Genomic DNA, 16,480 nt, shown 5'->3' with positions numbered 1-16,480 from the left:
ACACTTGACCCTCCCTTCCCACCCATCCTCCCTAGTCCCTTTTCCTTTGGTAACTATTAGTCCATATGTGGGTTCTGTGATTCTGCTGCTATTTTGTTCCTTCAGTTTTCCTTTGCTCTTGTACTCCACATATGAGTGAAATCAACCTTGGCAGTGGTGAACATCATTTCACACACATCCCACTACAGAGAACATAATCTTAGGATCATGGCTATCAGGGAATCTGGGAAACATAGCCCCCCTCCCCCATTCCACTATAATTTTGTAATTATAGGCAGAGAGGGTGAGGTATGATGGACATTAGGTGGCTCTGCCTCCCATGACAAGTTACGGACTTTGTCCTGAGGTACTGCAGTGTTACAGAAAGGCCCATGCATACGTTTGACAGCTCCCCCCAACAAAGACCTCTTGCAGGCATTCTTATAGTAGACTGAGGTGCTACTATGTGCCAGGCACTAGGCTGGGTACTTCACCTGACTCATTCTTAACCATAAGCCTGCAAAGTGGGCCCCATGATCCCAATTATACCCAGGAGGCTTAGAACTGGGAAGGGGCTTGCCCAAGGCTGAGGATGGGAATCCACATGTGTGTGACCGGGAATCCCATGCTCTTGCTTTCCACAGCTGTGGCCATGGCAGCGCCTTCCACGCATAGCAGGCTGTGGCACAGATGCCTCACTTCACCCACTTAGTCTCTTGCTGGCCAGCCACATGCATCTTGCCTAACTTGGACTCTCTTCTCATTTTCCAGGCCCTCTCTCAGCTCCTTTGCCTGCTGCCGTGGCCTTGGGGGCACCCAGCCCCTGTGGTCAGCCCAGGGCTTCCCCCGCCCATGCAGTCCTTCATGACCACTGCCAAGGGCCTCAGTGGCTCTGTCTTTGGGACTTTTACCTTCCCTACCTTTAAGTTCCAGCCTCACTGTGAAAGCATAGACTGGAGGCGCATTAGCGCCCTGGATGTGGACCGCGTGGCACGGGAGGTGGACGTGGCCATCCTGCAGGAGCTCCTCAATGGTGTCACCTTCTGCAACTTGGACCGGGAGGTGTGCAGCCACTGTGGGCAGCCTGTGGACCCTGCACTGCTCAAGGTTCTGCGCTTGACACAGCTCATCATCGAGTACCTGCTGCACTGCCAGGACTTCCTGAGTGCCAGTGTGGTCCAGCTGGAGGCACGGTTGCAGGCCAGCCTGGAGCAGCAGGAACGTGGCCAGCAGGAGCTGGCCCGCCAGGCTGATGAGCTCAAGGGCGTGCGGCAGGAGAGCCACCAGCGTCGCAAGTTGATCGGCACCTTGCAGCAACTGCTTCTGCACACAGGCGCCTACAGCTACCACCCGGTGAGGAATCTCTGCAGGGTGAGGAGAGGGGAGAGCCCTGGGCTCGGCCACCAGGCCTCCTAGGCAGCAGCGCATCCACCCTGGGCCCAAGGCCACTGTGGGTCATTCTCACTGGGGTTAGGAACAGATTTTAGAGATGCTGCTCAAGACCAGAGTGCCTGAGGGTGTCTCATTGGGTTCTAGAATGTGTGTGCATATGTATGTATGGAGACTTCACTATGTGGTGGGTGTGTATGAATGTTGCATGTGCACATGTTTATGTAGAGGGTGCCTGACCAGTGTGTGCATGTGTGACTGTATGGAAGGCATGTGTTTATGAATGGTGTGAATTTGTTTGTCTAATGTGTATATGTGCATGTTTGGAAAGTACATCTGTGCATGGTAGGTGTGTGTGATGTATAACTTGTGCTTGTGTGCATATAAAAATATATTTATGTTGTGTGTGTGTGAATGAATGAGGGTGTATGGTGTGTGTATTTATGGAGGTTGTGTATATGTATGAAGAGTTTGTGTGTATGTAAAGTGTGATGTGTAAAGGTGTGTATGTGTATGTGTGTGTGTAATCAGTGTATATATAGCAAGGGACTGGAAGAACCAGGCCCATTCTGGAAAAGTAACTTCATTTAACCAAGTGACAGTTCATAACTCAGGGTGGCATTTGAGCATTTGCATCTCTCCCCATGGAAATGTGGACTGGGGACACTTACCCTTTAATAAATTGTCATGGTGGCCAGGATCTGTGCCAGGAACCATCCATGTTCCTACTTGTTCCATGAAGGAGCAAGTCATGCTGGTTCGGGTTTTCAGGAAATTCGGTTTGGGAGTGGGTGGGACAGAATGAATCATATGATACAATGTCAATAGATTGAAAGGTAATTGATATGTTAATTATGATAAAAAGGGTCAGAACCCTTTCAGTAGTAAACGATAAAATAGCAATCTAACCTGGTTTAGGCCAATAAGGAATTTGTTAGTTATTTTAATGGGAAAATCCAAGGTTATTGTGGGACACAGGTATCGCTTGCCCCAGGAACCAATGATGGCACCAGAATCTAGGTTCTCTCCCTGCAGCTCTTGGCGATTGTTCCTTAGTGTGGGTTCCACTCTCAAAAAATTTCTGTCCATCTGATAGCAGATTGGGCCACTGCAATGCGTGCATCTCATTCTTTCAGACTCAAGGCCGGCGTGATGGTGGGCCTCCTCGGGTCTCAGCAGCCCAGCCAGCATTTCTCCTTGTCTCCTGTTGTTTGGCTGGGTTTGTGTTGTAGCGTTTGTTCCCCTACTCACTTTCTCCACATTTGAATTATTTAAAGTGCATCAGCAATGTGATTTTATTTGGAAATATTTCAGTATGTATCTCTAAAAGCAAGGACTCTCACCTTTCAACGTAAGCATAATACCATAATCATACTCTGAAAAACTAACAAAAATTCCTTAGTATCATCAAATAACTTGTCAGTGTTCACAGTTCCTCAGGGCACTGGTTGTGTTTTAAAGCTCAGAATATACATTTTAGGTTGATATCACTGCCTTACTAAGGAAATCAAACTCCTCATTTCTAAAGCAGCCCAGGGGTCCCAGGGAAACTGGAATTTTGATATAGGAAGAATCTCTAGCCGACTCCAGTGACCTAATCCTGCACTTCCCTACTGCTTCCCTTCTGCACAGTGCCACCTGTGTGACAAGACATTCATGAATGCCGCCTATCTCCGGGGCCACATCCAGCGCAGGCATGCGGGCACGGCAGAAGGCGGTGAGTCCCGGTGGCCCTCCTGGGATGGTGGAAGGGCCTGGCCTGGCACTCAGTGGATGGGAGGCATATATACCACGAAAGCTTCATTCAGAACCTCATCGTCCACAGGGCTGGGAGGGTTTCTGGCCATGTGTGTAGAGACAAAAGACTGTGAGCCACATAGGTTGGTCCGAGTTGTAGCTTTGTCCTTTTCTATTATCTGACCACGATGAGTGCCTTCCCCACTGGGTCTCAGCGGCCTTCACTGTGAATGGGGCAGTCAGATGGAGGGACTGTGAAAAGCTCTTAGCCTCCAGCCTTTTGTAAATCTGCTAATTCTCTGATGCTAACTAGGAATGAACTTAAATGGGGTTAATGAGCAGTCAGACCAGTTCTTTGATTATTTTTATGTATGTAAGTGTATTATGACTTAGTCACTTTAATTTTAACATCTCAGTTTCCAAAATGAGCAGCAGTGCTGTATGTTTTCCCATAAAGAGATTTACATACTTTGTATCCATACTTTGAGGTAAAAATTTTACTGAACAGTAAAAAATAGCTCTTATAACATTAAAATAAATATAGATATGAAAATATAAATATGGTAGCCTCATTCAATAAAACTTTTCTTAAGGACAGAGTTTTAAGATACTACCATGTATTTGCCTAGTTGCTACGCATTTATTATGTATCTACTGCTTCTTGGTTCTGTATTGGAGGTTACTAAAGAAAAATGGATTTTCTATTTCTTAAATAACTTTTTATGATAAAAACACATGTCTTTGAAGAGATGTTTGTACACTCATGTTCATAGCAGTGTTATACAAAGTGGCTAAGATGTGGAAGCAACCCAAATGTCCATTGACAGATGAATGGATAAATAAAATGTAGTAAAAACATTTTTTAAAAAGTGAATATTGTTCAGCCTTAAAGAGAAAGGAAATTCTGCAATATGCTACAACATAGATGAACTTTGAGGATATTATGCTAAGTGAAATAAGTCAGCCACAAAAAGGCAAATATATGAGTTCCCTTACATGGGATACTTAGAGTAATAAAATTAATAGGCACAGAAAGTAGAATGGTGGTTCCCAGGGGCTGGGCATAGGGGAAATGGGGAGCCCTTGTTTCATGGGTGGAGTTTCTGTTTTATAAGATGCAGAGAGTTATGGAGATGGACGGTGGTGATGGATGCACAACATTATCAAGGTATTAATGCCACTGAACTGTATATTTAAAAGTGGCTCAGATGGTAAATTTTATATTCTGTGTCTTCTACCACAATATAAAAATTGGGAAAAAAAGTAGGCCTTTGATAAAACTTAAGTACAGGAAGGTAGAAAAGAGAAAATAAAAAATCATGGACATTATCACCTGCAGTTAATATTTTGGTTCATTTCCTGCCATTATTTTTCTGTATGTAGGTATAGATATAGGTATAACCATATAATGTGGAGTTTTGACTATTGCTGATTTTCAATTAAGAATACATCACATTTTCCAATGTTATTAAATCATATTTGAAAACATGATTTTTAATGGCTGAATAGTATCCCACCATATAGCTATCATAATTTATTTCATAGCTGAATTATTCCATAAGTCATATGATTTACTAAAAATGTATAGTAACCTATTATAAATCATATGATAATCAACATTCCTGTATACAAATCTTTGTGCATATTCCTTACTATTTCCTTAATGTGAAGTGCTATAAGGAGAGGAAAATATGTTCTTAAGGCTCCTTTTGCTACATTAATGCTCATGACTTTTCTATTCTCAGGCTCCAATAACCCTGCTGTCCTATTCCATACTAACCTCAAATCACTGTATTAAGGCAAATTAAGTTCTACTGCAAGTAAAAATTGTTTGTTTCAAAAAAGTCCAATCTGAGAAAAGCCATGTCTGTTTTCAAAGAAAGTCTTAAAGTTTTAATAATAATGCGCTCTATCTAGTAATCACTACATGTACTTTAAAAAGTGACAAATGTTCAAGTACAATTGTACAATCTTTGATTTTTTTCACTAACCCATAATTCTTGGTTTATTAGTATGTGGTTTAGTTGGAATATTCTTTTATAATTCTTTCTTCTTCAGTCTTAAAATATTTAAAGTATACACTTAAAGCAACCTTAGCTAAAAGGTTTCTTCATCATGCATGGTGCCTTTTGGCACTGAAATTTAAAACCACACATTTAAACCATACTAACATTGGAAAAAGTGAACTACAATAATTTCCATTACTTTAAATTCCTCTCTGATTGCTGTTGGGATACATAGATTAGGCCTTTGTATTAACAATCAGTGTGTGCCTGCTATTGGGTGTTCTGCTTGTGTTCGCCTACTAATTTTGCATTCACGTTTCCATGTGTCAGTACTGTCAAAACAGGTCTTTAGATGATAAGGATAGTTCACATTTATTGAGCTGTCATGCCAGGCACTGTGCTAGCGCTTTGCACGATCACATTTCATCCTTAGAACAACCCTCTGAGTTAGGTGCTATTATTATCTCCATTTTCCAGGGTGGGGAAACTGAGGGTCAGGGAGGTTACGTCACTTGCCCAAGGTCAGTGTACAGCGTAAGTGGTGAAGCTGCTCCCAGATTGAGGTGCGACTGCCTAGGTGCGGAGCTACACTTGATTGACTTTGTTAAAGTGGTCACCCTCTCTTTGCATAGATAAGGCAGAAAAACAGAAAAATGAGTTAAAACAACCACTGGAGGAGTTAGAAGAGCTGCAGGCCAAGCTGAAGTGGACCCAAGGAGAGCTGGAGGCACTGATGGACGCTGAGAGGCAGCGGCAGCTCCAGGTGGGCAGGGAGAAGCACAGTCAGGGAGACTCCGTCCTGGACCAAGCCCACGGCCCGTGAAGCACGTGCATCCCACGGGGCCCGGGTTCCTGCTGGCTTCCAGGGCCGGGGTCGGAGCTCGGACGGCAGCTTCCTGGAAGGGGCAAATGATTTTAGGCAGTCAGAAAGGAAAAGTCCAGTGTTTGCCAGACCCGTATGGCCAAAAGCAGAGCAGAGCAGTGCCGTTCCTGTGTTCTTCACACCCTCTGAGGGGGTCTGCACCTGAATTGGAACTTCTTACATGATGCTGGTGATTAGCTTTTTGAGGACAAAGACTGGGTAAAGCTCCAGAATCCAGCCCTAAGGAGGTACTCAGCACCTATTTGTAGAATGAAGATACATAAATATCCTCACTCATTCTTTGAGTTATTCATTCATGATTCATTCCCTCAACATGCATGTATCACGCACCAACTGTGTCAGCCACTGTGAGAAATATAAAGAGAAAAGACATGATCCTCATGGGACTTTAAGTTCAGATAATATTTGTCCCACTCCAAGTGCAAACAATGGGACAAATGTTCTTTATGTCTCCATACTGACTTGCATGGGGAAGGGTCCCTGGCAGTTTCTCAGTACATATTTGCCATAATATGGAATTAATGATTCTATTATTCTTGCTTTACTTTGTAGGAAGCAGAGAGCACTCATCAGATAGAAATACAAGCTGAGAAGCTGTTTAATGAATGGAAAGAAAAAGAGCTGGTCAATCTATATGGGGAAATAGACAAACTAAAAAAATTCCTGTGGGATGAACTTAAAAGTGTCGCCAAACAAACTTCCATGTTAGAAGAGGTACCTGATTTAAAAGGCTTTTCAAAGTTGTTTTGTTAAAAATCTTATTTGTTCTCAAAATTCATTTCTTAGTTTGTACTAGTTTTATTTCATCTGCCATTTGGACTTAATACACTGTGAAACCAGATACCCAAGGCCATGCCTGGGATCACATCCCTGTACTTTCACATACAGACTGCGTACCTTTTCTGTGCTTCCATTTCTTTCTTGTAACAGAGGTTGCCAAATGGTTAAATTAGCACATAGACAACACTTAATATCCTCTGTTATATAATAAGAACTCCCTAGATATCACCCTTAGTTTACGAAGGGCTTTCATCACTGGACAAGAAATGAGGCACACTTTAAGTGAATGCATTTTTCTCCCAACAAACATTCGCTGGGCACAGGCTTCGTGCCAGCCACAAATAAGAGCTAACTTCTACTGTTTGTATTTACTGTTTTCCAGCCCCTATGCAGTGTGCTTTGTGTACACAAACTTTTAATCCCCACAACAACCAAACAACCAAACATTCTCAAAGCAGGTACATCATTAGTTCATTAATTTATTTTTTAAAGTTTCTTTTTTCTTAAGCTCACATCATTCCTCCTTTACTGGTGAAGACACTGAGGCCATATAAGTTGCCCACAGTCACACAGATATTACAAACTGGGATTTGGACCCAGTCATTGCAACTTGAAAGCCCCTGCTCTTCTGGGTATATTACCAAGTTTATTCAGGCATATAAACCTGTATGACTAAAACTGTATTAGGGAACAAGTTTTGAGGAGAAATATTTTCTGAATGTCTTCAGCTTTTAGTGGTCTTCCTCAAGTCAAGGAGAATCTTTTCTTGTTTTTGAAAATGAACTAATGGTGTTTCTCACAATCATTCCATGTTCTGCCTAAAGAAACACCTAGACAACTGTTCCAGATGGGGATTGTCCTAGGATATGCTTGGAGTCTGGGTGAACCACCATCTTAGTCTGAGGTAGAAAGCCAAGGAGGGAAGGTGGTGGGGTTGAAATGAGATGCATGTGTGCGTGTGTGTGATCTCTAGTGACCCAAGCCCTCCCATACTACATGTTCCCCTAACATGGAAAAGGATGCCTTGTGGATGGCAAGATGCAGCTCCACCATATGGACGTCAGACTCCAGCTCCATACCCATCATTCCTGAGCTCATCTAAGCCTTTCTTGACTCCCACACAGTGCTAGCTGACTAGACATTGGATAAATGGTATTAATTCAAATTTGGAGTTGTTCAGAAACTAGGGTTACTTTTGCTTAGGAGATCCTGAGTTTCAGTAGAGGACATAATTCTTACCATCCATGGCTTCCTTTTAACTCAGATCACAACTGGAGCATCTCATGTACTATTACTATTTTTGTCTTTCCCCCTAGAGAATTGTTTATGTTGTGTTTTTGTGTGTCTCCCCCATCTCCTTTCAGCTGACACTTCATTATTTTACTTATATTAAAGCATAGGAACCAAACTGGGTAAGAAATTTTCACTACAGTTGGATAATTATTTTGTTACATTTTTTTTTAATCCTGAGGGGAAAACGTAAGATTCCATTTACAGTACTGTGAATAACATTGTAAGCTAGTACATTTCAAAACACAAGAAAAGGTTCCCCTTCATGTCAGTGGGGGACAATGAGAGTTCCATACATTTTGAAACTATTTCTCCTCAAAACTTTCCCCATCCCCATGATACTGAGAGCTTCCTTTGGCTCAGTTACCTGACTGAAGGAAGAACTTTCGATTGGATACAGGGCAAATCCAGCTTTCAAAGGACTGCCTAGTTGAAGGGAAAATACCATGAAGGTTTGTAGTGCCAAGAAAGCCAGTACTCTGGTGTGTCCTAAGCAGCAGTGTGAAGACAGAAGTGACAGGCTTATCAGAAGCTGAGAGTTGTGCATACATCTGAGCATTTGACTCTATGAAAATATTCAAGGGGTTTAAAAACGGTTAACATTTGGACCCAATATGGCTTTAGCAGTACTGGAGAAGAATTAAAGATTAGCAAGAATGACACCAAGTTAATTTAGGGACATGGATTCTTTAAAGCTTTAATAGGGCTTATGAGTTTAGTATCTGAATAGAAATTGATATATTTGCTTTTGTTACTGTGTGCGGTAGGGATGTATTTGAAAATGTAACCATAGGCAGGTGGCAAGGCATCTTCTCTTTGACCCACTTTCTGTGCCTTTCCCTTCAGGTCACACACGGCTAGCCCAGGAATCACTTGGCATAGGTGTCCTGACTCCAAGCTGTGCAAAGCCAGGCCCTCTTGGTGACAGCTAGGACTTTTTTGTGGGAGGAGGGGAAGGAGTCCTCGGAATGGTCTGGGGTGCCTGGGACCCTCCCAAACACTCTGACAGCCTGATTCTCTTCACCCTTTTTGAGCCTGAGGAAGAAATGGGGCAGCTGTCAGGCGAGCTCTGGGTTTTGAGGACAGCAGAATTCCAAGCAATTGAAATTATACTCTTGAATTCTGTTATCACACGGAAACTGGCTTCTCCTGCGCAAGGGCTGAGCGCGCAGGAGAACCCGAGTGGAGCGGCATGTGGGCTTGTGAGTATCTGCAGGTGTGCATATACCTAAGGAGGACAGGCTGGGGGGTTGTAGGTGGGCTAAGCTGTGCCCTCCTGACATTGCTCAAGACAACATCAAGATTCGATCTTCGTTTAAATCAAACTACCCCCTGGCCTTTTCAGAAATTGCAGGCACTGCAGTCCCACAGTGTGAGAGAGTCCAACCTCGGGTCACTGCAGGATGAGGAATCTGAGGAGCAACTCAGGCAGGCCCAGGTGCTCCAGGCCCTGATGGAGAAAATGGAAGTACAGGTGAGCTGATGCCTCGTGCTTCTTGCTAAAGCCAGTCAAGAACCATGCTGTCTTCCAACGAGGTTTCTCATTTTTGTTCTATGGTTTGAGGGAAGTTGAAAGACAAAGTTTTCAGACCTTCTGCCAATACAGGGAACTATGGAATAGGATTCTTAGGGTTCTGAGGTGAGGCTGGTAGATTCCATGGGTGCAGGATCAGATTTGCTTGGGACCTTTTTCAAAGTGCACAGAGCTGTGTCTCTTATTGGACACCCTTGCCATCATTTTGATTCCAACCCAGTTGAAAACAACTCTTAGAAAGTGTGACAGTCTCCTGGATTTGAAGATATTTGGGGTGGATCAGGTGGTGTGATGGTAAATATTTAACAACCAGATCTCTGGAACAAAGAAAGCCTTCATTTATAGCATCTGCTTATTTCTGTGGTATGCCAACAATGGGTAAATCTTAAAACACTCCAGTTACACATGGTCCTTGTCACTGATCATTTCACGGCAATGAAGAGCAGTTGACAGTCATTATGGAAATGAACCCAACCCTTTGTTGTTCTTGCTGTAGCTGTTTTCTCCACAACATTGGTCCTTCAACTTTACCATGGTTTAGTCATACAAAATTAATAATGTTCATATGCTCAAAATTATCAAATTTCCGATCTTTTGCTTATGGTCACTCTGAGATCTAAAAAGAAAATATTCCTATATTTTCTTGTAGTACTTTTATGGCCTCATTAATTCATTCATTCCACTTTATTAAGGTATGGCTGACATGTAAAACCTGTATGTATTTAATGTATATAACTCAGCGAGTTTGGGGATAAGTATACACCCTTGAAACCATTACCACCATCAGACCTTAGACGTGTCCATCATCTCCCAAATCCTCCTGCCTTCTTTATCATTATTTTCTCTTTGTGTGTGTGTGTGTGTGTGTGTGTGTGTGTGTGTGTGTGTGGTAGTAACACTTACATAAGATCCATCTTCTTAGCATATTTTAAGTGCACAATACAGTACTTAACTCTGATCCTTATTATTCACTTCTTTTTGCTAACTTAGGGCTGAGACTGTCTAGTTTTTCCAAGTGTCAAGTTAGGTTGTTTATTTGAGACCTTTCTTTTTCTTAATATAGAAGTTTATCACTATAAACATCCCTCTTAGAACTTCTTTTGCTGATCCTATAAGTTTTGGTATGTTGTATTTCCATTTTAGTTTGTCACAAGATATGTTTTTGGTCTCTCTTTTGATTTCCTCTGTGAACTATTAGCTGTTCAGGAGTGTTTTGTTTAATTCCACATATTAGTGAATTTACTATTTACCTCATGTTACTGTTTTCTAGTTTCATAGTATTGTGGTTGGAAAAGATCAATGTGATATATTTCAAGCTTAAATTGGTAGGACTTGTTTTGTGAGCACACACATTATCTATCCTGGAGAATGTTCCTTGGGCCCTTTAGAAGAATGTGTATCCTGCTCTTTTGGAGGGAATGTTCTGTATCTGTCTGCTTGGTCTCTTTGCTCTATAGTGATATTTAAGTCGGCTTTTTCCTTATTGATTTTCTGTCTGGATGATATATACATTGTAGAAAGTGGGGCACTGAAGTCTCCTACTATTATTGTTTTGCTGTCTCTCCCTTTAGGTCTGTTAATATTTGCTTTATATATTTGGCTCTGATATTGGCTGCCTATATATTTAAAATTGTTATATCCTCTTGATGAATTGACCCCTTTTTCATTACATAGTGACTTTTATTTCTTGTAACAGTTTTTTACTTAAAGTCTATTTTGTCTATGTACACCTACCTCTGTTTTCCTTTGGTTCCATTTGCATAAAATATATTTTTCCATCCCTTCAGTTTCAACCAACACATGTCCTTAAAGTTAAAATGAGTCTCTTGTAGACAGCATATAAAAAACCAAATTGGTTTCTGTTTTTGCTTTTATCCATTCAGCCATTCTTCATCTTTTGACTGAAGAATTTAATCCATTTAAATTTAAAGTATTTGTTGAAAAGTAAGAACTTAACTATTGCCATTGTGTTCTTTTCAGACTGTTTTGTAGCTAATTTTTTCCTACTTTTCCTGCTGTCTTCCAGTGGGATTTGATGTTTTTTGTGTGTTGTATGCTTTGATTCTTTTACCTTTTGCATGCCTACTATAGGTTTTCTTCTTTGTGGCTAGTATATCTTACAATTGCAGCAGTCTGGTTTAAGCTAACACCAGCATAACTCTGACTGCACACAGATACTTTGCACTTGTGCCTCTCCGCCTCTCACACTGTCTGGTGTCCCCCGGCCAGCCGGTAGACCTGCATCTGGGTGTTGAGATCCTTGTGCCAGTGTCTCAGACGGTTTCAGCCGGGCAGCTTCCCTCAGTTCTGGGTGGGGTGAGATGGAAATGGGCCTCCTGGGCAGTGTCCCTCAAGGTTGGAGCAGTTGGGTGCTCACTCACCCCCACTAACCTTCCTACCCCACCCGTGGGAGAAACTGTGGGCTGAGAGTGTCTCTCTTGGCACTGAGCTGTGCCACCATGGGGCGGGGGATCAGGCAAAGTGAAACTGTTCTTCCCCCTTCAACAAGTCTCTTCCCAAATGTGCTCCACCGAGATGCTGGGAACTCCCAGCCGGATGCCAGGGCTCCCATAGGGTATTCAGCTCTGTGGACAACCTCCTAGTCCACCATCTTGCTGATGCCACTTCTGTTTTTTAAGTTTAAATCTTTGACCCACCTAGAATTTATTTTAGTTTAAGAGATGAAATGAGGATCCAAGTTCATGTGTTTTTTTTGCCTCAGACAGTTATTAGCTACGTGTTTGAACACCATTTGTCAATAATCCATCTTCCCCCAGACCTAAGATTTCATTCACCCTGCCTCACTCCATCTTTGTGTGGCCTTTCTATTCTTTTCACTGTTCTGTCTGCTTAATCATGAGCCAGTACTTTTACATTCTTGTGGCTTTCTACTGTATTTTAATACCCAGAGGGGGCCCGTTTGATAAACCGCTCATCTTTTCCAGGAAGCGGAATGGAAGAGAAAAATGCAGGACCTGCAGAGGAAGCACGCAGCTCAGAGCAGAGAGGTAGCTGTCCTTGGGTGGTCTGGGGGAGCTTCCTTTCCCATGACCTCCTCTCATCCTTCACCCCCATAGTTCACCCCCCCCCAGCCTTGAACTGGTTGGCAGATATTTTGTTGCTGATATTGTTCCTGGCTGCTGACCCTCATCAATACACAGAAATGGTTGACTGTGTGGAAAGCACCTTCCTTGGCCAGGAGTAGGGGCCTCCAGATCTTTCCTTTGGAACCCAACCCATCCTTCCCTCTGTGGTCCCTCCTGCAGTGACCGTTACAGGCCCTCCCGGAGGGTTGTGCTGTAAACCTCAGGTGAATTGCCAGGTTATTTTGGTATGTGGGGCTTCTTTGAAATTCCACCTAGGAGAGAACCAGGTGGCTGTGGACCTCAGCCATAGTTCAGGGGAGCCCAACGGGAAGGGCTCAGATGAGACTAGTGAACAGAGAGCTGCAGGCCTCAGGGCAGAGAGAACAGTTCCTATAAAAATGCCCTTGAGGAAGAGGAAAGGGGAGGAGGAAGCTGATTAGCAGGAGCCCCAGGTTCCACCTGCGGGAAGCTGAGATGGACGTGCCGAGGTCAGAGTCTGGCACATGATAGACACGACACCCCCCATTCCTATAATTCCCATCTGATGGTTTTATGTTATTTGAAACACTTTAAAATGGGAAATATATTGTTGCAAAAGCAAAATATATTAAGACACACTGATAAAGTTGCATTTCCACCTAGTTTGCATCAACCTGTCCCCAACACCCACCCCGCAGGTGACCACTTTCATTGTTTTCTTGTGTATTCTTCTAGAGTTTCTTTATGTAAATATAAATAAATAGTTTCTTTTATCTCTCTGGTCTTACAACAGAGGTAATATATAACCATATTTTCCTTACCTTTTGTTTTCTCCTAAAAACATCTATCTGATGACTTTTGAATGGCCTCAGCTTACCTGACTGTCCTTCAGTGGGTGGCCACACTTGACAGAGAGCCTTTTCCTGATCTTGGGGACTGGCATTCAGTTCTGACTTCTCAGGCACAGCTTGGAAAAGTTCCCACACTGGAAGGCAGTCAGTCTTGTTAGAAAGCCACCTGCCCAGGTCTGGAAACCCTTTTCCCTGATTCAGGTGAAGCCCTGACCAGGGTTTGCCTGTAGGTGCAGACCCTGCAGACAGTGGGCACACAGAGGTTGCTGCAGACATTTGACTGACAGGCACTTCTGTGCCTACCAGTTCCAGGAGCAGAACAAGAGGCTCCAGGAGCAGAACAGGATTCTCCAGGAGCAGAGGAAAGCTGCTGCCCAGCCTCAGCAGCAGATCAATGCCCTCCATGCCCAGCTGCAGGAACAAGCCCAACTCATCGCCTCCCAGGAGGACATGGTAGGTCTGTCCCTTCTTTAGCCGGGTCCTGGTGCCGCTAGGCCTAGGCCTCTTCCCTATTAAGCTCTCCTGAGGTTCTTCTGCACCCACCGGCTCTAGTCTCATTAGTCAGGCTCTTTAAGGACAGAGAAGAGTCCTCTGGCTTGAGGGGCATGAAGTGACGAGGTTGCAGCCTGCCACCCTCCATGGTGGGATGGGCCTGCTGTCTCCAGAGGCTCTTAGTGGGTTCACACTCACACCAGAGACCATCTAAGTGCCAGCACCTGGTTGAGCCTTTGCTTATTACCTCATTTAAGCCTCACACTGCCCTCACCTTCTCCCCATCTTCCTCTGACAGGTGATGGAACAGGCTGGAGAAGTCAGGTGACTCAGGTTCCCACAGGGCACTCACTAGGTGACAGGGCTGACATTCAACCCCAGCTGGGCAGATGAGGTGCAAAGCTTCTGCTCTCCTCACTGTGCTCTCAGACAACTTCTTAACCAGTAGAATTTTATAAACATTAACAGCACCTGATGAGGTTGCCAGATAAACTAGTGTGATGAAAAGGCACCTACTCTGCTAAGAATGAGCCCCTGTGACTCTTCACCTGATGTTGATAATTCTGTGCCCAGCCTTGCTCGGCTCTCCCCCTTCTGAGCCTTGGGTTGGTGGGGCCCCTCCTGTGGCTCAGGTCCTTGCCGTGGATCTGGTACCAACCTCCACGCAGCTTTCGTGGGTTGAGCACCCGCTGTCACTGTCCACTTGCTCCTGTCCACTGTCTCTGTCTTCCTGTTTCTGCCCCCCTTGCTGTTTGTGCTTTTCTGTTCTCCCAGCCCCATGTCAACCAGCCAATGTATCTCACCCACTGCCCGGCTGCTCTTCTTTTCACTGTTTCTCCCCCACCCCAAATGCTTAGGTCTTCACTGCTGTGGTGTCCCATATGGCATTCTCTGAGTCATTCACCAGGTCCAGTCTGGAGGTTTCCTTCTTCTGTTACCCAGAACTCTTGTTTGCAACTGTTTCAGTTAGGAACCCATTGGCTAAACATAGTGGACTAGGGTAATAGGGTCCATTTAAATTGTAACACCAAAGTTGCTGACAGCTGAAGGCCTTAGTTTGGCAGCAAAATCATGCCATTGGAAATTCAGATTCCATTTTTCCTTTTACCATCTTTAGCATGTTGACTTTTGTTCTCATGCTCCACTGTCATGGTTGCAAGATGGCTGCCTTAGCCCTAACCATCACATCCACACTCAATGGAAGAAATTAGTGAAAAGGCCCCTTCCCAAGACTTCTGATTATATTTTATTGGTCAAAGCTGTGTTATGTGGTCAACTATAGCTGCATGAAAGGTTAAAAAGTGAATAATTAGTTTGACAGTTTCTAGAGAAGATGTAGGTAAAGGAAGAAAGGATTGGAAATGGACTTTGGATGAGTCATTCATCAGTAGGTAATAAAAAGTAACTCAAACTTGAGCAGAAGATGGAAATTGTCATAAGTATAGACAAGGTCTACACAGAGCTCAAGGCAGGGGAACACTTGATTCTTGGAATAAACTGGAACCAGAGACATGAACATAGTCAGGAGTTTTCCTCTGCTGTCTTTCTTCCTTTCTCTGTGTCTGCTTCAACTGTTTCTTTTACTCTGAAGACCAACTTCCACTTCATATCTGTCCCATGTGGCAAAACCAACAAGGAAACAAGTAAATAAACAGGGAAAACCACAACCAGCTGGCTGACGGTAGCTCTTGCTCTGCACGTTACCGTCTAGAGTTCTGTGCCCATACCTGGACAGTCAGCTACGGCTGTGTGTGGGGTCACACGGTCACAGGTGGCTGCCCCAGGTGCAACTACATGGAAGGAGGAGGAAGCGGCACTCCCTGGAAAAGGGAGGCTGAGCAGCCAGTTCAGGGACTGTCCACGTCAGCTTCCTTCCTCCCCAGGGGGCGTAGCTCAGATGCCCGCAGTGAGGGAGGGCAGCCTACCCTGCCCTGGCTGTTTTCCGCCGCTCGTGCCAATAGTACTGACCGTGTGTCTGACCCATTCTCTCCTGCCCTTCAAGTCACAGTCCCCCTCTGAAGCCCTACTCTTGCCTGCCCACCATGGGAGGGTGGCTCTCAGAGCCACGCTGGTTGCTGCCATTCAACTTTGAGCCGTCCCCTTCTGTATGGGGGGCACGAGACGCTCTGGGGGGTTGGGGTGGTATGCTGTGAGCTCCCTCTAGTTCCCAGCAGGTGGCATGGGAACAGTGGCTGTCCCTTCTTCACGGAGCTGGGCAGACCCAGTGCTCAGAGCAGAGTTCCCTGTTGGCTGTAACCTGCTCTGTTCCATCTTTGCAGATCCAGACCCTGTCTCTCAGGAAGGTGGAGGGTAAGCCAGCATGTAATGGTTTATAACAATTGTGGCTGTTGTTTGGCTTCTTTCTCCTGTCTCACACCTGTCAATTTACAGGGTGAGGGTGGATCACGTGGTGTCAGGCCCTCTGGCTGGGTCGGGGAGGGTGAGAAGGCATTTGCTCTGAGTCAGACAGGTCT

At 44.3% G+C, this 16,480-nt stretch overlaps 1 protein-coding gene across 3 annotated transcripts in view; it reads left to right on the top strand.

The window, feature by feature from the left end:
- DZIP1L (DAZ interacting zinc finger protein 1 like) overlaps positions 1-16,480 on the top strand; it is a 51,378-nt gene that overhangs the window by 14,007 nt on the left and 20,891 nt on the right. For all 3 annotated transcript variants that reach the window (XM_057497956.1, XM_057497946.1, XM_057497951.1), the window contains 8 exons: positions 751-1,332; positions 3,001-3,085; positions 5,744-5,874; positions 6,547-6,708; positions 9,410-9,538; positions 12,544-12,606; positions 13,821-13,967; positions 16,286-16,316. In XM_057497956.1, coding sequence (XP_057353939.1) covers positions 832-1,332; positions 3,001-3,085; positions 5,744-5,874; positions 6,547-6,708; positions 9,410-9,538; positions 12,544-12,606; positions 13,821-13,967; positions 16,286-16,316 — 1,249 coding nt within the window. In that variant the 5' untranslated portion in view covers positions 751-831. The remainder of the gene's footprint in view (positions 1-750; positions 1,333-3,000; positions 3,086-5,743; positions 5,875-6,546; positions 6,709-9,409; positions 9,539-12,543; positions 12,607-13,820; positions 13,968-16,285; positions 16,317-16,480) is intronic.

This window comes from Manis pentadactyla, chromosome 1, assembly GCF_030020395.1.
Source record: "Manis pentadactyla isolate mManPen7 chromosome 1, mManPen7.hap1, whole genome shotgun sequence".
Classification (NCBI taxonomy): domain Eukaryota; kingdom Metazoa; phylum Chordata; class Mammalia; order Pholidota; family Manidae; genus Manis; species Manis pentadactyla.
This window is presented reverse-complemented; position numbering and strand designations above follow the sequence as displayed.